Source organism: Bos mutus, chromosome 7 (genome assembly GCF_027580195.1).
Source record: "Bos mutus isolate GX-2022 chromosome 7, NWIPB_WYAK_1.1, whole genome shotgun sequence".
In the NCBI taxonomy this organism is placed as follows: domain Eukaryota; kingdom Metazoa; phylum Chordata; class Mammalia; order Artiodactyla; family Bovidae; genus Bos; species Bos mutus.
Genome location: NC_091623.1, coordinates 71,265,409 through 71,288,989, shown reverse-complemented (window position 1 = coordinate 71,288,989; position 23,581 = coordinate 71,265,409). Strand labels below are relative to the sequence as shown.

Sequence of the window (23,581 nt, the reverse complement as noted above, 5' to 3'; positions counted from 1 at the left end):
TATAGTTTCGCAGTCTCAGGCTTTTCATACTTTATTTCTGGAAAATGATCTGAGAAATGGAAGTGTTCTTTTATTCCTTCATTTAATCTAGAATTTACAAAAGCGGTAAATACAAATATTTTATAACACGTGCCTTGCCTTCTGGTGATCCTGTCCTGATACATGTCCTGCCTCAGTCCATTAGTGTTTTGTGATGGACATTGATGAAATTGAGGGAGTCCCAAAAAGTCATCATTCTTCCATTTTAAGACCTTGTTTTGAACACTGGTAACTAACTGGTGGCGTTTCACCTCGTTAAGCACATTTTGGAGAGCCCTGCTGTCATTAAAGACAAACAGACTTGGTACAAATGGGCAGAAGTTGCTCAGATGATACGACTTGGCTGACAGGAAGCAGAGTCAGAGACAGGATATCAAATAAGAAGATTACATTAGAAAAGGGGCTCTGAAGTCATACCAAAGCTTAAGAACATCTCTCCCCACACTTAAACTCCTTAAATGGAACATCATAAATTCTTGCCAGCTCCATGCAAAATTTATTGAGTGCTTTCTCGGGGACCCAACACTAGATACTGTGGGAGTTCAAGGTATTATTAAGTGCCCTTTGGGAACAGTTAAACAAAATGATTGTAAAGAAAGTTTCAAAAAGGTGAAAACAATCTGTTTTCTAACATGGAGCCAGCACAAAAATTTAGAATCTAAACAGATTTGTAATGAAATAACCTTAATTCTCTTTTAATTTCTGAGTAAGTCCAAAGACAAAATGCTGGTCTGGTGAGAAAATACATAACCTACTGATTGTCCTTTTTAACATACAATGAGTGACCCAAAGCTCAGAGATGTTAGCAAGTAAAAATTTCCAGCTAGAACTTAATAAGATTTTTGTTTTGTTGGTAGTTCTATTAATGACAAGTGATATGGCTTTCAAACTCATGGTAATGATATAGTATTTCCTTTTGCCTCTCTGGCAACTTTTTATTTGTTTAAATGTTTCTTCTTCGATGAACTAAGCCTAACACATCGAACAGAACATTCTACCCAATAGCAGCAGAAACATGCATTTTTTTCCAGTGCACATGAAATATTCTCTCTTATAGACCATATGTTGGGTCATAAAACAGATCTCAATAAATTTAAAGTAATTAAAATCATGCAAAATGTTTGTCTTTAACTATAATGAAATGCAATCAGCTTTAATAACAGAAGGAGATTTAAGATATTCACAAGTATATAGAATTAACACAGTCCAAAATAATCATTATATCAAAAGAGAAATTATAAGGAAAATTGTAAGCTGTTTGGAGATTAATGAAAATGCAACATACCTACATTTAAATATGCACCTAAAGCTTACTTAAAGGGAAATATATGTTTTGGTAAATGCCTGTGTTTAAAAAAGAAGGAGAAGGAGGAAGATCTCAAATTAATAGCCTAATCTACCTCATAAAACTAGAAAAATACTAAATTCAAAGCAAGCAGAAAGAAGGAAATCTAAAACTTTTCAAGCAAAAATAAATGAAATAGACAATAGAAAAGCAATAGAAAAAATCAGCAAAACCAAATTTGTCTCATAAAAAGCTGCTTAAAAATTAGCAAACCTTTAGTTAGACTAACCAAAGACAGAGAAAAGACTCTAACTGCTATTACTAAAATCAGGACTATTATCTCATATTTCTGCATTCTGTGTTAAAATACATTGATGTAGACTGTCTTGCTTATAGATGCTCACCATGGTTCCTTTTTCTTTCTTCATTCAGAGGGAATGAAGCACATTGTATCCTTGGGTTGTTTTATTTTGTTTTTTAAGTTCTCCTAAGAAACACTGCATGCTCAAATTGTGTAATTTAAGGAGAGGCCATAATGAATGATTTATAAGCAAAAGGAGGGTGAATGGATGGGGTGTAGTGTAGGGAGCATGTGAAGGACAGTACAATATATTGGGGTCAGTAACAACCAGAGCGCATTTACCACCCCAGAGCCTAAAAGGGCAGGGGAAGGACTTGAGATAGAGAGGATTGAGTAGAACTGCTGACTTTTGACCTTTGACTGGTTGGTAGGACTCAGCAGACCAGTGGCATCTCCATTAAGGGGGAGTTGGGAACAAAGGGAACCTTAAACACACTCTCTTTTCCTGGTTTCCTGCTACTGCTTTCCATCAGCCAAACCCAGTCAAAAGCCGGGGGCCAAGGGAATCAACCCATAGAGATCAGCCTCCCTGGGCAGCAAGGAGGAAAGAAATGGGAGGAGATAGAGCTGAGTAGGGCACCGGGAAACTATTCAACAGGTACTAATCATGCTAGATGACTGTTCTACATGAGATTAGCTACAAGTTAACTACTTGAAATTCCAGAGTAAGTGAAGAATGAGCAGATTACTTCCCCTGTCTTATTTTCAGTATAGGCCTCCCTGACTTCACACCCACCGTAGTTCTTTTCTCTTGGGCTAAGATCCCACACTGTGTAAACCAGGAAAGCAGCTGAATGTCTCATTTGTCTTCTGGAGTTATTATGAGGATCTAAGATAGCATTTTAATATAGTATAAGATAACAGGTATTGTGTGCTTAGGAAGCTGACATGCTTCGCCTCATTTAATCTTTACGGTAACTCCATAAGGTAGCTGCTACTAACCCCTGCTATTTCATAGATGAGAAAATTGAGTATCAGAGAGATGAAGACGCTTATTCAAGGTCTTGTAACTAAGTGGTGGATTAAGGATTTAAATCCAGTCCAAAGTCTGGGTCTTAATGGCTAGGTTGTGTATATCACAGCAGTCTTCCTGGTTTGCACAGTGTGGGTTTGAGCACAGGAGAAAAGGACTGTGAGCATCAGGGAAGAGAAGGCTCCTTCAGTGAATGTAGCATTGGGATTATTTCCCTTTTCTTTATTTTGGACTCCTCACATTCTAACTTATCAAGAGAAAAAGCCAGTTCTAAGAGTTAATGGATAAACAAATTGTAGTATATTCATACAGTGGAATACTTCTCAGCAATAAAAAGAAATAAGCTATCTCCAAGCAGTAGCTTATGTAGATAGAAGCATTATGCAGCCTACCAGGCTTCTCTGTCCATGAGATTTTCCAGGCAAGGATACTGGAGTGGGTTGCCATTTCCTTCTCCAGGGGATCTTCCCAACTCAGGGATCGAACCCAGGTCTCCTGCACTGCGGGCAGCTTCTTTACTGACTGAGCTACAAGGGAAGCCCAGGTAGAAAGAAACTTGATGTTAAAGAGTGCATATTCTCTTCTGCTGTGATAGGAATCAGAGTGGTCATGTGGGCAAAGGTGAGCAGTAGGAGAACAAAGGAGAGCTAGAAATGAGGGGGCAAGGGTGGAGATGTTCTATGTCTTCACTGGAGTTGGAGTTACCAGAGAATATACTTGTCAAAAATTCAAATTGTACTTTTAAAAGAGTACATTTTATAGTTAGCAAATTATACTTTAATAAATTGATTTTTAAATAATGAAATTATGAGAACATATTTAAGTAAAAACTATGCAGTTGATTTAGAGTAGAAATTACTGGTCACAAGTATGGTATACATTTATTGTAAATGAGTTAAGCCAGAAATAAAAGCTAAAATTCATGTGATTTTTTTTCTTGGTAAAAATGCCACCTGTGAGATAACTTTTAAACTTGAATTACCTTCATTTTTTTTTCTTTTTAATCTAGAATGGTCAGTTGGAGTGTGTACGCTGGATGGTGAGTGAAACAGAAGCCATTGCTGAATTGAGTTGTTCTAAGGATTTTCCAAGCCTTATTCATTATGCAGGTTGTTTTGGTCAGGTATGAAGAAAATTTTAATTATTTTCTCTTTGCATACTGTGTAATCTACTGCTTTTTAAAATTTTAATATATCAAAATCCAAACCTAAAAAATCATCAAAGATATATTCAAAGATTTATAGGCAATGATATTCATTGTAGCATTTTTTTGTAGGAAAAAAATGTGTTAAACCTAGATATTTCATGATAGAATATTGGATAAATAATGAGACATTCATATGACAGAATTTTTCAGAAAAATATTCATTATATAATATTCAGTTAAAATATATGATACAAAACTGTTCCTGTAATTTGGCACCAACTTTGAATTTTGAAGATAAAGAGAAATGAATAATAAGACTAGAAAAAAAAAACTGTCTCCACATGTTTATAGTAATTATCACTCAGACTTATAAGTGACTTTTATTTTCTTTTTTTATGTTTTTCACTTCTTTCCAAATTTCCTACAATAAACAAATTTAACTTTTATGGAAAGGAAAAATAATATATTTTCTTGAACCCAAAATTAAAAAGCAAATCTTTAGTAAGACATTAATTGAGGAAGTCTTGCTCCATTAAAGATAAGCAAAGCAATCACTTACCTAAAATTTTCTTAAATATTCGTACATGTTTTCTTTTCCAAAACAGGCTGTTCATATTCAGTTAAACCATCTTTATTGGGATTTTAATTGTCATTGCTAAATTTTACTTTCAGATTAATTTGGTAATAATTACAACATTGAGTTTTTCTATTTATGTTTGTTTATGTATTCAAAGCTTGTTTTATCATCTTCAACAAAGAATTAGAGAATTAAAAAAAAATAGATGAGCAATCATGCAAACGAAGTGAGTCTCAGTTACAGTCAGTTTCTACATTAGGAAATCCCAGTGTGAGTAATTGATGTACACAGATTACAATCCAGTGTATACAGTAAAAAATCATCACTAACTCCCTTTGGGAAGGATGAGTATAAATAATCTTTAAAAAAACTGGAACCACAAAATGCCAATCTCAGCCTTAAGAAAATATAAATAAAGTCAGCAGTGCATTAAAATAGATTTAATCACATTTGTTTGTGGCAAAGAAAATTGCTTCTCATTCTTATAACCGTATCCCTTTGGCTTCGTAAACTTTCCCAGTGGCAGTAAATTGTGGTGTTGTCAACAAGAGATTATACTTTTTCGAGCATGAAAATCTCAAATTTATAAATAGACTCAGAATATTGCCACAGCCTTTCTTTAGTGGGGTTCATGTTAGGTGATACCTTATAATATGCCATGGTAACTTCAATTAATATATATATGTACTGTTTCCTATACATACCAAGCACCATGCCATTGGACTTTTGTGTACATTATCTGACTTAGTCTTTAAAACAACGTTATTGGATTCTGTTGTTTTTATCCCTAGTCTATAGATGAGGAGACTGAAGACAGAAAGTCGTTTAAGTGGTTGACATATGGTCTAGTGGCCAGTAAGAGCAAAGGCTGGATCTCAACTCAGGTCCTTTGACTTTGAGGCCAGATTCTGTTTTTTTTCTCCATCCGTGTAAATTTGTGTAGCTTGTTTGCAATGGAACCGATATAGCTGCAGAAGTCCTTTTTTTTTTAAATAATTCTATCTAACAATATGTTGTGATATTTGGAGTATCTTAAACACAGCTCATGGTACTAAATTTATGGAATGAAGAAAGAAGCAAGAACATTTAAAATTTGTAAAAGCCACTGTCTTTGAAGTAATTGCTTCATTTTCTTTGTGTATTGCACTTATGAGCCCCAGCCATGGTGTTCTATGAACTACCATAAGAATTAATAAGTATTTGCTAAAGATGCTCTTTTTTGGCTTAGGCCAGCAGAGGGGAGAATAGTATTTTCAAATGACCACAAGAATTATGAAGACAAATAGTCCTCATAAATCATTCTCAGTATAAGATGAAATTTTATTTATTCTCAAATTGTCTGAATAATTGTTTCACACCCCTGATTTCATTTGCTTATGTAAAGAGGAGTTTCAGATATCAGTGGAAAAGCTGACTGCAGTTTTGGAAGAGCTTGCCAAAGAAAAGGAGGGAAGGATTGCCTTGCTGTTCTGAGACTTTAAGTCAATAATAGGGCATCTGGTATTCTTTGTCCTGGGAAATGTTGCTTATAGGTGCCAGTTTCTCTCTTCAACTCTCACAGCAGGCGTCTCATAACTTTGAAGCCATTGGGATAAAACAAAAGAAAGTGCCATTTCTGGGATTTGGTCAGGTGACAGTGTGGTTTATTTGGCTGGAGAAGAGGAAAATACAGAAATTAGTGACCTTTGCGAAGAGCCATGTCAAACATTTGCTTCATGTTAGTATCAGTCTTCAGATTGTTATTTCAAGTTGATAAGCATTTTTAATGACCTCAAGTACAGCTCTGAGCAGAGTACCCAGCAGTGCTTTCAGGAGAGCATTCCTACCCAAGTGGAAAATGTAGACACCCATTAGGACTGCAAGCTCAGCGCAGCCATCCTATGTCTGCTGCAGCCACTTATGTAACAGATAACCCGTGGAGATGCTGAGCTTGGAACCATCGCAAGCCTAATATTTTCACAAGGAAGACTGTTACTGAACAGTTTTCTAATGGCTTCAGCACATGCAGGTTTTTCTACATGGAGCAGGCACTTGAGTGTGTTCTGCTTTTGTTTCTTCAGTAAATACCTTTTGGAAAGGATAGTACAGAGGAAAATTTCTCTCCTGGTTTATTTGGGTTACCCTCTGCCCCTCCTATAGATTCTTAAAAGAATGGGCTTCATTTGACTCACAGTTGGCATCCTTTTTCTGGTAAAAAATTAACTGTAAGGACTCCAGAACCACGAGGTAGCCAGCAGTTTTTAGTGGTCTCCTGGAGTGATAGATCTTTGGGTAACAGGAATTGATTTTCCTCCTCTTGACACACAAAGTCTCAGAGGGGGCAATTACTTCATTGTCTGATAGTACCTAGCAGAACCAGCCATGGGGAGCATGAAGGTGAATGTGTGAGGGACACTCAGGGAAAGAGAGGGGCGCATGTTCAGATGGGCCTGCTTTGCTGTCCCGAGGGAGAGATGCTGCTGGTGAAACAATCAAGACAGAATGATCTCAAGTCAAAGCTACCACCTGTGTAACTTGGACTGTTTTATTCAAATATGAAAGCTCAGATGGTCTCCTTCAGGGTCCCAGTGAAGCTCTCGCCCTCACATGCTTGGGGGCTCCGGCCTGTTTGGCGTGTTGGTCACTGTTTCAACATCAAACTTCTCATTTTGTTTCTAAACCTTTAATGTGACTTTTGGTCAAGAAGTTCTGCTATGGAAACAGCAGGCATCATAGCATTAAGCATTTACTGAGAAAGAGCACACTTGCCTATGTGATGTTCATTCTCCATTTTAAATGTTTGACCTGATCAGATTAAAAAAATAAAAGTCACTTTTTCACAAAAGGCTCAGAATTCCTCCAAATGGTCATGAATGATGACGGGCCTGCTGGTGAGGGGGTTGCTTCCACAGGCTGTGTTATAGTTTTTCCACAGTTTACTTTTAAAAGGAGAAATATTCTGTTGACTTTATTATTTTGTTGTCATGGGGCAGAAATAAGTAAACAACACTGAAAGTTCTACAATTGCAGATGAAAGTGCACAGAAGAACCTTTGATCGGCACAAGCAAGAATCTGCTCTCCAAGGCCTTTGAAAAAGCATAACTAGCACAGAGCTCCACAACCCACAGACTGACAGGCAGTTAATGTGATTTCTGTGACCCAAGGGGTGCCAAAGGAGCACGTCCTTTATGGAGTCAGGGGTCATGGGTCATGAGCCGTGGTGGATATTCATACACAGAAGACACAGGACGTTAGCTCCTCAGTCTGAGTTTAAATCCTAGCCCTACCCTTACTAGCCCAGGAGCCTTGTATATATTTCTTTATTTTAAAAGAAAAGATAAGAAAATGTGTCCTGGACCTCAGTTTCCTCATCTTTAGAATGGAGATAATAGAACTTTCTTAACAGGGTTGCTCTGAGATCCAAATGAGAAAAGTCACAGGAAGCCTATAGTAGACACTAGGTAAATGTCAGCTATAATGGTTATTGGATACCCTCCAACTTATGATTTTTATTGCTATAAATATTGTTTATTTACCTATAAGTAAAGTATAAGTTTGGCAAAAAAAATTTTCGGCCTAAAAACATCTTTGTGTGTGTGTTAATCACTCAGTCATGTCTGACTCTGTGACCCCATGGACTGTAGCCCACCAGGCTCCTCTGTCCATGGAATTCTTAGGCAAGAATACTGGAGTGGATTGCCATTCCCTTCTCCAGGGTGTCTTCCCAACCCAGGGATAGAACCTGGGTATAGAACCTGGGTCTCCTGCATTGGCAGGCAGATTCTTTACCGTCTGAGCCACCAGGGAAGTCCTAAACCTGTTCAATCTATTCTTAGATGTATTATTTTTTCATGTTTTACTCTCTCTAGATTCTACATTTATTTTACAATAAGTGACAATATGAAACTATTGCTGGCCTTTTTTTTTTTTTCACATTTGAGCATCTCAAAAACTGGAATGAATCTTACAATTGATGGCTTGTTAGATTTGATGACATAATCACAGACAAAATTTCCTCCTTTAGAACTTACAGTTGTAACAAAACTATAGAGATTTTATTGATATCAGTAATGTACCTGTGGCATCCTTTTCAATTACATTTTTAACTAGACTGTCCAGCAAAGTTCATAAATTACATGTATTAATTGCCTCTATAAAGAAGTTCCATTGCCTTTAAGAATGCACAAAAAACATTAAAGCAGGTTATCAAAAGAGCAGAAAATCCCCAGAAGAGGAAACTAGTACATAAAGTAAGTTTTCATTCATTAGATGAACATTGAATGGGTAGATATAATAGATATAGGTGATTGGATGGCATGTCAGTTGGAGAGGCAATCTGTAAAACAGAAATAATACAGAACTGCGTCATCCATGTGATTACATTGGATGTTCTCTAAAAGCAATACCTATGGGAACATGAAGGTCTGAAGTTATATTCTTTAATATCCCCCACCCGTGCTCTCTCTCTCTCTCTCACACACACACACACACACACACGGCAGGGGTGGGGTCACTGGGGAGGTGGGGAGAACACACTAAAGGTCTAAAAGAAGAGCTAGGCATCATGGATATATATTTATATGTGATATACATTCACAGGGTCATCTTAGTTGGAGAAAGTAGCTGTATCTCTTTACTGGATATTTGTCAAATAAGTCACTGTTTAAACTGTAGGACTGTGGGTCTCTGCATGTTTTCCAGAATCAGAGCAGAAAGCATTTCTAGGAGAGTGGATGCTAAACATTGTGCTTAGTCACTCAGCCCATTGTGGCCAACATTGTGTCCGACTCTTTGTTATCCCATGAACGGTAGCCCACCAGGCCCCTCTGTCCATGGGATTCTCCAAGCAAGAACACTGGAGCGGGTTGCTGTTTTTTTCTCCAGGATGCTAAATATGCTTTACCCAAATCAAGGGATTCTAACCATCTCCATGCCATCTCAGAAATCCTAAACTCTGGTTGTGAAACCAAGTGGATAATCAGCCCATCCCTTTGAGCAGTGCCTCTCTGCACAGTATCATAGGGAGATGGTCGTTTCCATATAACTTCTCAGTAAACAGGCCAGTTGCATAAAGTGAAAGTGAAGTTGTTCAGTCATATCTGACTCTTGGTAACCCCATGGGTTGTAGTTCACCAGGCTCCTCCATCCATGGGATTTTCCAGACAAGAATACTGGAGTGGGTTGCCATTTCCTTCTCTAAGGGATCTTCCCAACCCAGGGATCAAACCCAGGTCTCCCACACTTCAGGCAGACTCTTTACCATCTGAGCCACCAGGGACGGTGCGGCCAGTTGCATAGCTTATTAAAGTGTCCACTGCAGCATAGGAAACTGAATTTGACCTGCTGGGCAAAGACCTACATTGTTTTAAACAATAGGATAATGTTGTTGCTGCTGTTGTTCAGTCATTTAGATGTGTCCAGCTCTTTATGACCCCATGGCCTGCAGCATGCCAGGCTTCCCTGTCCTTCACTATCTCCCAGAGTTTGAGTTTCTTGAACAGAGGAGCCTGGTGGGCTACAATCCATGGGGTCACAAAGAGCCAGACACCACGGAGCAGCTAACCTGAATTAAGATAATGGGTCTTCCTTGATTAAAGTCTTGCATATTGAATTTGGTAAGAATAATTATAAGGAAGAAATATCCAGGTCATCCTAAGAAAAGCAGCAGGTTATCATAACAGTATGGACTACACTTGACAGGGAGAGCCCCAGGAGCCAAGGCACCTCCTGCCTTACAGAGACCTTGTCCTGTTCTTCCAAGGCATCAAGCCCCTGTAAAGTCCAGGTCTCTATAGGTTCTTCCCCAGATTTCTATAAAGGGAAAATTCCTGCTCTTATGGAATGTAGTATTATATTTCCTCTAACTGTATTACTAAAATTATCAAACCTTGGATATGCAGATGACACCACTCTAATGGCAGAAAGAAAAGAGAAACTAAAGAGCTTCTTGATGAAGGTGAAAGAGGAGAGGGAAAAAGCTGGCCTAATACTAAGATCCTGGCATCTGGTCCCATCATTTAATGGCAAACAGATGGATAAAAAGTGGAAACAGTGACAGATTTTATTTTCTTGGGCTCCAAAATCACTACAGACAGTGATTGCACCCACAAAATTAAAAGACACTTAGTCCTTGGAAGAAAAGCTATGGCAGACATAGACAGCGTATTGAAAAGCAGAGACATCACTTTGCCAGCAAAGGTCCATATAGTCAAAGCTATGGTTTTTCCAGTAGTTATATCTGAACATGAGAGTTGAACCATAAAGAAGACTGACTGCCAAAGAATTGATGCTTTTGAATTGTGGTGCTAGAGAAGACTCTTGAGAGTCCCTTGGACTGCAAGGAGATCAACCCAGTCAATCCTAAAGGAAACCAGCCCTGAATTTTCATTGGAAGGACTGATGCTGAAGGTCTAATACTTTGGCCACCTGATGGGAAGAGCCAACTCACTGCAAAAGACTCTGGTGCTGGAAAAGGTTGAAGGCAGGAGAAGGGGATGACAGCGCATGAGATGGTTCGATGGCATCACTGATTCCATGGACATGAATTTGAGCAAACTCTGGGAGACAGCGAAAGACAAAGAAGCCTGGTGTGCTGCAGTCCATGGAATCACAAGGAGTCAGAGATGATTTGGTGTCTGAGCAACAACAGAAGTAAAAACACTGTGAATTATAGTAAAGGGCATTTTCTGTGCATGTGGAGCACACACACATCCATTATGATATTTAATTGAGTCTGGAAAACATGAAAGTGTGCCTGACAAGAACATACATATAAAGTATTTCTGATTATCTTGAACCCCTATGAACTTTACTTGCTAAAGAAGCTGCTGGAATATCCGAGAATATCCAGTTGTTTTTTTCAGTTGTCTGATTTGTAAAATAAGAGTTTGAATTGGATGATTCACTAAAATCTCTCCCACTTAACAATCTTAGTGTTTAATATCATGGAGCAAACCAAGTCACCACAAGCTTGCCATTGAAGATAGCAGGGCTGTCCTTTTCACCAGCAAAGGCACAGCAAATTGCCCTCTTGATATTTCTTAGACATTGACTTCTAACCAGTTGGTCATGTCATTGATCTTGAGATATACCCACTCATCCAGATCTTTTTAGGAGTTAAGATCACATGATTCAGATGCTGGAAAGATATGGAGGAGAAGAGAACCCTCCCACACTGTTGATGGGAATATAAGTTGATGCAGCCACTGTGGAGAATAGTATCGAGATTCTGAAGAAAACTAAAAATACAACTACCATATGATCCAGCAATCCCACTCTTGGGATATACTCAGATAAAACCATAATTTAAAAAGATACATGCACCCCCGTGTTCACAGCAGCACCTATTTACATCAGCTAGGACATGGAAACAACCTAAATGTCTATCAACAGATGAATGGATAAAGAAGATGTGATACATATATACAATGAAATATGACTCAGCCACGAAAAGGAATGAAGTACTGCCATTTGCAGAGACATGGATAAACCTAGAGACAGTCATACAGAGTGAAGTAAGTCAGAATGAGAAAAACAAGTATCATATAATATCATTTATATGTGGAATCTAGAAAAATGGTACAGATAACCTTATTTGCAAAACAAATAGAGACACAGATATAGAGAACAAACTTATGGATACTAGGAGGGAGAGAGGATGAATGGGGGTTTGGGGTTGACATATACATACACTGCTGCTGCTGCTGCTAAGTTGCTTCAGTCATGTCTGACTCTGTGCAACCCCATAGACGGCAGCCCACCAGGCTCCCCCGTCCCTGGGATTCTCCAGGCAAGAACACTGGAGTGGGTTGCCATTTCCTTCTCCAATGCATGAAAGTGAAAAGTCAAAGTGAAGTCGCTCAGTCGTGTCCAACTCTTAGCGACCCCATGGACTGCAGCCTACCAGGCTCCCCTGTCCATGGGATTCTCCAGGCAAGAACATACACTACTATGTATAAAATAGATAATTAACGAGAACCTACTGTATAGCATGGGACCTCTACTCAAGGCTCTGTGGTGACCTAAATAGGAAGGAAATCTTAGAAAGGGAATATACATATATATGTATAACTGATTCATTCTGCTGAACAGTAGAAACTAACAACATTGTATAGCAACTGTACTTCAATAAAAATGAATTAGTCATCTGTCTCCAAATTAAGATAATTCAATTTTTTTTTTCCCCTAAAATAGGAAAAGTAACAGAAGTTGTTCTACCTTATACATTTGAAACATCACTTGCTCTGGTATCAGTTTCAACTTTCTTTCTTTGTTTGCCTCTGAAGAAGAGAGCACTTAGGCCTCTTTTTTATCCACCTCCAGCCACCCAGCCGTGGCCTCGGGTTTCTGCCCCACCTCATTCTCTCAGGACATGGAGGATTTCCCCTTCCTACAAGGTCTGTCTGTTTTTGCAGCTAACGCTCACCCTGCTTTGCCAGGATACATTCTTGGTTGCAGCTATTAACTACATTTTCTGTTCTTTTTCTTTGGAGGGCTTACTTTCAGCTTGCTCCTGTGAAAAAAAGTGTGGTGCAAATATTCGGTCTCTCCCTGATATCACAGTTGCTTTCATAAACAGTGCCCCGTTCCCCACATGAGGGGAGAAACATGAAAGGAGTTGGCTGTTTTGATCCAACATTCCTTTAGCAGATTAGTTGGCATGTTCAGAAGGTGCAGGCAAATTTAATCCAGAAAAGTATAAAAGTTCATGAACAGTCCGAGCAAATAACTGGGAAAAAATCCTATAAAAGGCTAAGGAGAGGTTCAAGGCTCTTTGAAAGGCATGATCATCTTTTTAAATGTCAAATTCCACCCACTAAATTTTATGCTGTTATTTTTACCACTCTCGTATTTTTTTAGCATTATATTTAATTTTTCTATTTTAAAACCCTGAAATCCCATCCCCCTGCTTTCTCCTGAGACTAAACATAACATGAAAATACCACAAAAGACTCAGTGGGTAAAATGCAAACAGGTTATGACAACACGCACTGACTCTTCTGTGTCTTTGCTTTGGAAAGGTTGTGTTCAGAGGTTTGGTGCTCTTTAACATAGAAGAGAAAGCTTTACCTTTCAAATACCGCCACCATTTGATCAGAAAAATCAAGAGGGTCCCAGTTTCATTTCAGTGTGGTTATCTTATGCCTAACAACTTTATATGTTTCCCCTTTTTGGAAGCCTGTTGATTGAAAGGTGTGAGATTACAAAGTCATAGTTGAAGTGTGATTAACTTAAAGTAGAAACTAGTTATCTCAATAGTTCAAGGTTTTATAATATTCTTAAAGCTACCAGATAATTTAACAGACTAGCAGAAATATTGCCTTGAAATCAAAAGACTTGGATTCTGGTTCCAGCATTGACTCCGTCTCACTGTGTAACTTTGAGGAGATGCTCAAACTTTCTCTGAATCCGTTTTTCCACCTGAAGAATATGGAAGCAAAACAAGAGCATTTCTGAGATAACTTTCTGCTCTTTGAATTCTCAGCACAATTCTCTTTCATTGACTTTAGTCAGAGATGCATCAATTTTCAGTTCATACAGAATGGAAATGTTCTCTTCATAGGGTAAGCTTGGCTATATCTAAGCTTCACATGTTAGATTTTTATTTTCCTCTTTTTATTAGGCTTCTTTACATGTTGTTCAGCTGCTCAGTCATGTCTGACTCTTTGCAACCCCATGGACTGCAGCACACCAGGCTTCCCTGTCGTTCATCATCTCCTGGAGTTTCCTCAAACCATGTCCATTGAATTGGTGATGCCATCCAACCATTGCATCCTCTGTCACCTACTTCTCCTCCTACCTTTGATCTTTCCCAGCATCAGGGTCTTTTCCAATCATTTGGCTCTAAATGACAGCCTATTAATTCCAACTTGTCCTTGTGTCTATAGGAGAAGATTCTGCTCTGGCTTCTTCAGTTCATGCAAGAGCAGGGCATCTCGCTGGATGAAGTGGACCAAGATGGCAACAGTGCTGTTCATGTGGCCTCACAGCATGGCTACCTCGGGTGCATACAGGTACACGGGCCCTGCTTCTCTGGAGAAAAGAGTGCAACAAGTAGTAAAGCAGAAAATGGGAATTTAGTTCCCTCGGAGAATGTCTAGATTAAATCAACTTTGTCTCTTTAGTGGATAATAGAAGAATCAAATTGATATATTTGTATTTCCAGAAGTGCACACGAGCATGGGCACGAATAGCTGTCTGGGTCTCTCCTTGCATGTCACAGGGTGCTGACAGGGTCTCTTCTTGCCCTTTCAGCCTTGCCTGAAAACCCCAGTGCTGAGGACAGTAGATGTTAAGCACCCTGTGTTCTCAAGATAGCAGAAAACCCCTGTCAGACGGACATCGCTCAGACTGTCACATGGCAGGTGGCCATGCCTGCTGCTGTTAGCACACTTTGCCTTCCCAAGTGTCTAAAAAACAGAACTGAATTTTCAGGAAACAATTAGAAAAATTCCTTAGAGTATCAAGCAGTATGACACAGTGGAGACACAAGAGACGCAAGTTGTGTCCCTCAGTGGGGAAGATCCCCTGGAGGAGAGCATGACAACCCACTCCAGCATTCTTGCTGGGATAACCCCATAGATAAGGGAATCACAGAGTCTGGCTATAGTCCATGGGGTCGCAGAGTCAAACACGACTGAGCGACTAAACACACACACAGCAGGTAGTAGGCTGGGGAGAGAGGGTCCTGTGGTTTTCTCCCTTTCTTTGTAGTAGGACTGAGCTTCTTGAATACATTCAAAAAGCCCAGAACTGATTCTAGGAAGCCCTTGACATAGACCCCCTCAGCCCGAGGGCAGGCTCGGCAGGGCCCTGATTGGCTAGCCAGTCCACCCAACAGCCTCAGGTGGCCTCACCCTTCTAGCCAAACATACCTGGAGAATTTTACTGTGTCTTATGTGTGTAGTGATGGAAAGAGATTGGGGAGTGGAGCCACGGGAGGTGGCATCTCCCTGCCCCAGCCACCTGAGGAGACCTCCAAGAGGGCTGCTTAGAGAGTACAGGCTTCCTACGAGAAGAAGCGTTGGCATCTCATCCCGCAGCTGAACGCAGAGCTGCCCAGAGCTGAGCCACACCAGGGCTGCTGCCCTCACAGCGCATGGCGGGGGGTCCTGAGAGGAGCACGTGAATGTGAAAACTGGGCAGGCCTCCTATATGTAATAGTTTAACATCTGCTAATCCCAAACTCCCAGGCCTTCCCTCTCCCACCTGCCTGTACAGCATGGGGAACTATTTTTAGTATCTTGTGATAAACCATAATGGAAAAGAACATATAAAAAAGAATATCTATATGTGTATAACTGAGTCACTTTGCTATATAGCAAAAACCGACACAACATTGCAAATCAACTATACTTCAATTTAAAAAAATTTTTTTAAATAACTGGATAGGCCTTTTCAGCTAGAAGGTATAAGGCCCTGACTGACAAAACAATGAGAGAGGGGGCTGAAGGGGAGGAGGGACAGTGATGGTGTAAGGAGAGGAAAAGCTTTGAATTGAAACAAAGTTTAGAACTGGCCTGGAATTTACTTTAGGAAAATAAATCATCATTACCAGAGTCTGACCAGTCACACCATTCTTTTCATTGAAAGTGACCCAACATCTATGGATTTGTTCCCACATCTGCCTGAAATGTAGGAAAAGAACAATTGACAATGTATGGGTGAAGGCCACGATTAAAGAAAATACTTTTACCTCACCAGATTCATACAGTTCAAAATATCTTATGTGTACTTGAGAACTCTAAGAAAACAGTGCTCTTTTGCACCATATTTGGTAATATTTCTTTTATTCCAAACTTAACAGGCACTTACCAAGGTTTTCCTGTGTGCGGTAGACTGTATCTGAAAGAAAAAACTGGACAGTGAGAACCAGTTGCTCAGAAAAGTAGAGAGGATTAGGAAATGACAGGAGAAGATATGCAAAAGCTGTAAATATGAGACAAGAGCTGAATAAAACCAGAATGCAGAGGCAATAGCAAAAAGATCTCTACACAGTCTCCTCACATGCAACTGCTCTGTGGAAAGCCACATTAACAGGAAATATTCCAAGTGTCTGAGAAGTTTCCCCACTATTGTTGGCAAAGCATGCATCTTCTAATTTAAGACACCCAGTTGTGAAAGGAGTGATGAGAAATCAAAATGTATAGAAAAGAGAGAAATTTTAATTACTACCAGGGTCTGCAGAAAGATGAAAGGAGTAGCATTGCTTTTTGTGGAGGGAAAATAATTGAACGAAGACTGAAAACTTCATTTTTCTGTTTAACAAAACACTATCATATTTAATAGTCTCAAAGTAAAAAAGAGTAAACTTTTATCAGCTAATAAATGACTACAAGCCAAAGAAAACTGGCTGATATCACTAATTCTGTTTGAGATTTCAATTTTTTTTTTTTAATATGTGAGGAGAGGCAGTCTGTCCTTTCAGCGTGTTCATCTCCACTTAACACAAATGATATTTTTGGCACTAGGCACCATGGATGTGGAAACTTGGATACTCTTGGAAGTAAGTCTCTCCACTGGGTGTGAGAAAAAGTAGGTACAAAGAGATTGGAAGTGGAAAAGGGAGTGAGCAAGTGTCATTATGATGTGAGGAGGGAGCTGAGTATGGGAAACACTGGAAAGAAAACTGCAGAGGCCGGAGCCAAGGGGAGCGCTAAGAGTGTGTGTTTATGCTGTGTCTCTGGGAGCTCAGTGTGGGGTGGGGACGCTTTGTGAGCTGAGTGGCAGTAACTGTAGGGCACAGTGACTTTTCATGGCGAGTAATCCTAAATTGAGTGGAAAATGAAGCTCCTTCATGACCTCTGAGTCTGAGTAGTCTAGGAATTTTAAAATAACAATTATTTCTTGTGGAGAAAACATTATCTATTACTAAAATAAATTCGGAGGTCTACAAACTCATCTTGATAGTGTCAAAAAATATATCAGACTATGCCAGTTGATTAATATTGATGTGACAGCTTTTTGTGGAGTCTATTGTCACCACAGCATAAAAACTAAAGTTTTAATTTTTAAAAATTAACGATGTCAGGGAATTCCCTGGTATACCGGTGGTTAGGACTCTTTGCTTTCATTGCTGAGGGCACAGGTTCAATCCGTGATCAGAGATCTAAGATCACACAAGCCAAAGTACAGTAAAAAGAAAAAAAAATTAACAGTCTCAACCATGCTCCTTCAAATCTTTCTCCCCTATATTAATGATACCTTGACAAGATTCCTTAACTTTTTGCCTTTGTTTGACTATTAACATATACTTCAAACCAATTGAACAATCTCAGTCTTATCTCTAATTCAAAGTATTCTCCTCCCCAAGCCAGCTCAGCTCAGGGTAGAAGGAACAAGGTTGGGACAGAAGCTTGACTGTGGCTTGTTACACACCACCTTAGCTCCTATTCACCTCTCTCTCCTGGGATCCACTGTTGAGGACAAATAGGGAGTATGGAGAGAGAAAGTCAGCTGTCTCTTTGCTTAACTGGCAGGGGCCATGGCATCTCCCTGAAAGTTGTCTTGCTTCTTTAGCTCACTAAGGTTTGCCACTGATATCCTCGGGAGCAGCCTTCAGGGGCTGTGTCTCTGGTGGATGTGGTGGGTGGGGTCTTTGGAGGGTCCTTTAGAGCCTCCCCACTGCTACCTGACAGGGAGATGCGGCCCCGACCTTGCACTCTCCCCCCCATACAAGACCCTCCACGGTGTTGCTTCCCACTGCCTCCTGCTGCTAAAGCACCTTCTCCATTTTCATCGGGTGATAATAAGCTCACAGCATGCTCCCTTCTACAACATCTGCTCAATCTATGGAGACACATCCTCGCCAAGGCACATGGTGAGAATATGGGCCCCTGCCATGACAGTTCTCTCCTGTTCTTTTTATCTCTGATTGGGTAGGTTCAGCACCAGATCAAGTGTGCTGCCCAAAAAGGAACAGGTAAAAAAAGTTCCTTCTTTTTCTTAGGGGCATCCCTAAATTCATGAGCCCACCCACTGAAAGGGACAGAGCCTCTCACTGCAGACACGGCCCTGCTCATCTCACGAAGGAAAGGACTCCTAAGGACAACACATCCTCCTCTCCTTCCCAGTGTCCTTCTGAGGCTGGGTGGGGTTGATAGTAGGAGGTTGGTCGGTTGCGTTGTTGTAGGTTCTGAAGGGAGGCATCTGATACTGACTGCTAAAGTCTCACTAGAAGTCGTCTTTGTATAGGAGGCTCCTTGCCCCCACCCTGTCCTGCTGTGGACTCTGGTGACTGGTTTTGGAACAACAAGAGAAGTTCCATTCAACCTTCTGTTACAGTCATTAAAAAGTAATGTTTATGAACACACCTAAAGAATATCATACTAAGTAAGTCAGAGAAAAGCAGTTATATGATATCAGTTATGTGTGAAATCTAAAAAATAATACAAATTATTCTGTATACAGAAAGGAAACAGACTCACAAACATAGGAAACAAATTTATGGTTACCAAAGGGAAGAAGGAGGTGGGGGAGGGATACATTTGGGAGTATGAAAGTAACAGATGCTAACTACTGTACATAAAATAATAAGCAACAAGAGTTCACTGTGTAGCATGGGGAACTATATTCTATATTCAATATCTTGTAACAACCCATAATGGAAGCAACATGGAAAAAAGAAATATAAATATATATATATATATGTATATATATATATATATACATAAAATTGAATCACTTTGCTGCATACCTGAAACTAACAAAATTGTAAATCAACTATACTCCAAAAATTTTTTTTTAAATAACATTTAGAGGGAAGTCCTGACGGATCACATGTCTCTGCCTCCTCTAACAGACCCTGGTTGAGTACGGAGCCAATGTCACTATGCAGAACCACGCCGGGGAGAAGCCCTCCCAGAGCGCCGAGCGCCACGGACACAGCCTGTGCTCCCGGTACCTGGTGGTGGTGGAGACCTGCATGTCACTAGCCTCCCAGGTGGTGAAGCTCACCAAGCAGCTGAAGGAGTGAGTGACCTGCTTGTTCCATGAGAACCCAGTCTGGCTGGTCAGGTCGTGCTTAGGTGTCAGCCCAGTCCTCAGAAGGCTCCCTCGCGTGGGTGGTACCGGGAATGCCTAGTGTCCTCCTCATCTTCTTTTCTTCCCTCGTTCCCAGTCCTCACAGCCGGTGTTCATGCTGAAGATGCCATCTCTGTGGAGGCAAAATGATATTTAAGCAAAAAAAGAAAGCAGAGCAAGCTTCCTCAGCAGGAAACTTAAGCCACAGTGGACTAGGGGAGAGAGCCTCTCTCTGTCTTCACATCTTAGGGCCCCAGATGATGTAGCAGGCGCAGAAAGCACATGTGGGCATCATTCCGAACTTCTGTCCTTAATAGTTCAACAAATTATAAAGAATGTGAGAGAGAGAAAGGTTCAAGATGAGCCAGTTTCTCAGTTTTCTCAAAAAAGAAAAATGTATATTTGGGAAAGTATATGTACCCTGGTAACCATTGCCGCAAATTTATTATAAAAATTAAGCAGACAATTCACAAATCCTCAGAATGAAAAATCCTCAGAATGTGAACTCAGTATGACGTTACTTAAAACACTCTTTGTCTAGTTAAGCCCAGTTCTTTTTTTGATGAAATAATAAAGCTGGTACACATTGCATAACTAGATGTCAGGGGAGCATGGCTGGGAAGTTGCTATGATGTGTTTGAAAAAAGGAGGGCCCAAGGAGAGGTTATCTGGGAGGGGTGGGGGTCAAGCAGGTTGAAGGACTAAGAGCTGAGGCCCCTCTAAAGGGACAGAGGTCAGCCCTTGGAGAACACATTGGCCAAATGACCGTTGCCATACTGATAAGGGACTCATCGAAAATCAAGAATAGCACTCAAAGTAATGGTAACAGATTAGGAGAATAGACCTTAAAAATTAAGTTTTAGGGGAGAAAAGTGAAGTTATAAAAAATATTTTTTTCTTCTTTCCTTGTGAAAAAAGATCTGTAGTTGGTGGGAGGCCTTAACTGGTTAGAATTTAATTCATGCAACAGTGACAAGTCCTTAGATCCTCTGGCTCCTCACTAGACTTGGGAAACATTTCTCTCTCTGCTTCTGCTCTCGTGCCTTAGAGGTTAAGAGTTTCTGCACTCCTCCACCCTTCCCCTGTCAGTACCTAGAATACTGTCTCTAATGAGTTTAGGCTTTCACTAGAAAAAAATTTAAACTTAAAAATTAGAGGGGTTCCTTTCTCTCCAACAATCCTTTGCCCAGTTACACAAGACTCCACTGGGGCAGGTGAGCTAAGCAAGCTTTGAAGGTCTGGATGTAACTGAAGGGGAAATGCACCCAAATTCCTAATTCCCTTCAGGAAGTTATCTTGTCAAGGCAAACATACTTGTACACATGCCTTTATGTACATGTATAGGTCTTTCTGAAAAGAAGTTCCTAGAAAAGGAATTACCAGAACAAAGGTGCATACATGTGGATTTTTGTTGTTGTTCAGCCACTAAGTCACGTCTGACTCTGTGACCCCATGGACTGCAGCACACCAAGCGTCTCTGTCCCCTCACTGTCTCCCAGAGTTTGCCCGAGTCATGTGTGTAGAATCAGTGATGCTATCCAACCATCTCATCCTCTGCCACCTTCTTCTTCTTTGCCTTCAGTCTTTCCCAGCATCAGGGTCTTTTCCAGTGAGTCAGTTCTTCATATCAGGTGGCCAAAATACTGGAGCTTCAGCTTCAGCATCAGGCCTTCCAATGAGTATTCAGGGTTGATTTCCATTAGGATTGACTGGTTTGATCTCCTTGCTGTCATGATACTTGTATACAGATGCTGCCTAATATCCTTCCAGAAATGTTGTACCAGTGGATACTCCCCCCAGTAGTATATGCACATATCCATCGAGAGGAACCTTAAAATAGTCCAATGGAATGTTTTTTTCTAAAGGTTTGTACTCAGAGAAAAGACTGAAAAACCTTCCCCTCAGGCTCTCAGCACAGAGTTGGAGAGGCTTTCCTAAGCTGTAGTAGTTGCTTTATTGGTAGAACTCTTCAAGGTCAGGGTCTTGGCTGCTCTCTGTGCTGATGATCCTAGGATAAAACACACATGTACGCTAATAGGCAGCAGTTATTCCACTGTCTCCAAGCTGAAGGCTGTAGACAGTTGTAGTCAAGCCAATGAGAATATGAAATAAGAGAGGTTATGCTGGAGACCCTAGTTTTGTACTTACTGTGTGTCTCAGTGAGACTGGCAAAACTAAAACAGAAATTCACTTACTCTATTTAGTCCACTCTGCCCTTCAGACTCTAGGGCACCAATAACATCAAAAGGTGCATGAGGAAGGATGGGAAACATTAGTTTTTCAGTCCAAAATTGTGAGTGGGAGACAGTCTTGAGCGCCTTTTCCTCCTAGGATATTTTTACCAGTCCTTCATCAACATAGGTATTATTTAGAAATGGTACCCTTCAGCTCTCTCAGACATCCTGATCTATAAGTGTAGGTGTCAATGGGTTGAATTGTGGCCTCATAAAATGATGTGTTGGAGTCCTAACCCCTAGGACTTTGGAATGTGAACTTATCTGGAGATGGGTCTTTACAAAAGTAATCAAGTGAAAATTAAGTCATAGGATTGGGCCCAATCCAAGATGATTGGTGTCCTTGCAAAAGGGGAAAATCTGGACACAGAGACAGACACACACAGGGAGAAGATAATGTGCACAGGAAGGCAAAGATCAGGGTGATTGATTCAGAAGTCAGAGAATGCCAGAGATTGCTAGTGAACCACCAAACACTAGGAGAGAGGCAGAGGGCCAATTCTCCCTCACAGCCCTCCAAGGAACCAGCCTTGTCAACACCTCAGTTACAGACTGCTAGCCTCCAGAACTATGAGAAAATAAACTTCTGTTGTTTAAGGAAGGCAACTTGTGGTATTTGTTAGAGCAGCCTAGCAGACATACTGGACAAATGCTCACATATTTTCACATATTCATATTTCACATGCTCATATATTATAAAGTTGATTAGTCCTTTCTGAGGGCTTTTTTAGAATCTAGATAATAGAGTCCTTTTTTTCTCCATCCATACCTGGGATTCCTCTCATCAGTCAACCTAATTGCCTCCAAATAGTTTTCTTGACTGTGTCATAATTCACATTGACACCTAAAAACCCTTTAAAAGGAGACTGTAATCTTGCTTCATCTATTTTAATCCCTCACCTAATGTTTTTCTAAAATACTTGACAGGCAATACCAAATTTCAAAGTAGGAAAAGTAGAAAGCTCCTGTATATTTTTTGTTTATTCTTTAGATTAGGGTCAGCAAACTATAGACTATACACTGAGGCCCAATTCACCCCACCACCTGTTGCTTTTTTTTTTCCACCACCTGTTTTTGTAAATAAAGTTTTATTGAAACAGAGCCATACACATTTTCTTACATATTACTGAGTGTTGATTTCACAACTACATAAGCTGAGTTGAGTAATTATGACACAGAATTTGTGGTGTACAAGCCTAAAATATTTAATATTTGACTATTTAGGAAAAAGTTTGCTGGCTTCTGCTTTATTTCAGTGTGTGAGTCACAGAATGAGCAAGATAAAATAAGATCACAGACTTCTAGGGATGGAATGGAATAGGAGGGATGGAATAGGAGAAGGCAATGGCACCCCACTCGAGTACTCTTGCCTAGAAAATCCCATGGACAGAGGAGCCTGGTAGGCTGCAGTCCATGGGGTTGCTAAGAGTCGGACACGACTGAGTGACTTCACTTTCACTTTTCACTTTCATGCATTGGAGAAGGAAATGGCAACCCACTCCAGTATTCTTGCTTGGAGAATCCCAGGGACGGGGGAGCCTGGTGGGCTGCCGTCTATGGGGTCGCACAGAGTCAGACACGACTGAAGCGACTTAGCAGCAGCAGCAGCAGGGATGGAATGTTAGTACTAAGACTGACCACTTCTGAGAAAAGGAGAATATCTGGGGCTGGTGGAAGAGTATTATGCAAATCTGATCTCTCAGAATTAAATTTAGGTAGCCGACAGCTGTTGAGGATGTGCAGTGACATTTGGCAAGGAGAAGACTGAACTTCCTCAAGCCAGCATCGAAGATTCAGCAGCTCTTTTAAGAACACTTATAACTCATTGGTTTAGTTCTTCCTTCTGACTCATGGGAGTTGCTACCAGTTTTGATGCTTAGATTTCTACTCCTGTAACAAATTACCACATACTTAGTGGTTTAAAACAATGGACATTTATCTTACAGTTCTGTAGGTCAGGATAC

At 40.3% G+C, this 23,581-nt stretch overlaps 1 protein-coding gene across 1 annotated transcript in view; it reads left to right on the top strand.

The window, feature by feature from the left end:
- Positions 1-23,581, top strand: part of SNCAIP (synuclein alpha interacting protein) — a 163,790-nt gene that overhangs the window by 123,127 nt on the left and 17,082 nt on the right. The window contains 3 exon segments of the mRNA XM_070374087.1: positions 3,668-3,781; positions 14,250-14,375; positions 19,163-19,332. Coding sequence (XP_070230188.1) covers positions 3,668-3,781; positions 14,250-14,375; positions 19,163-19,332 — 410 coding nt within the window.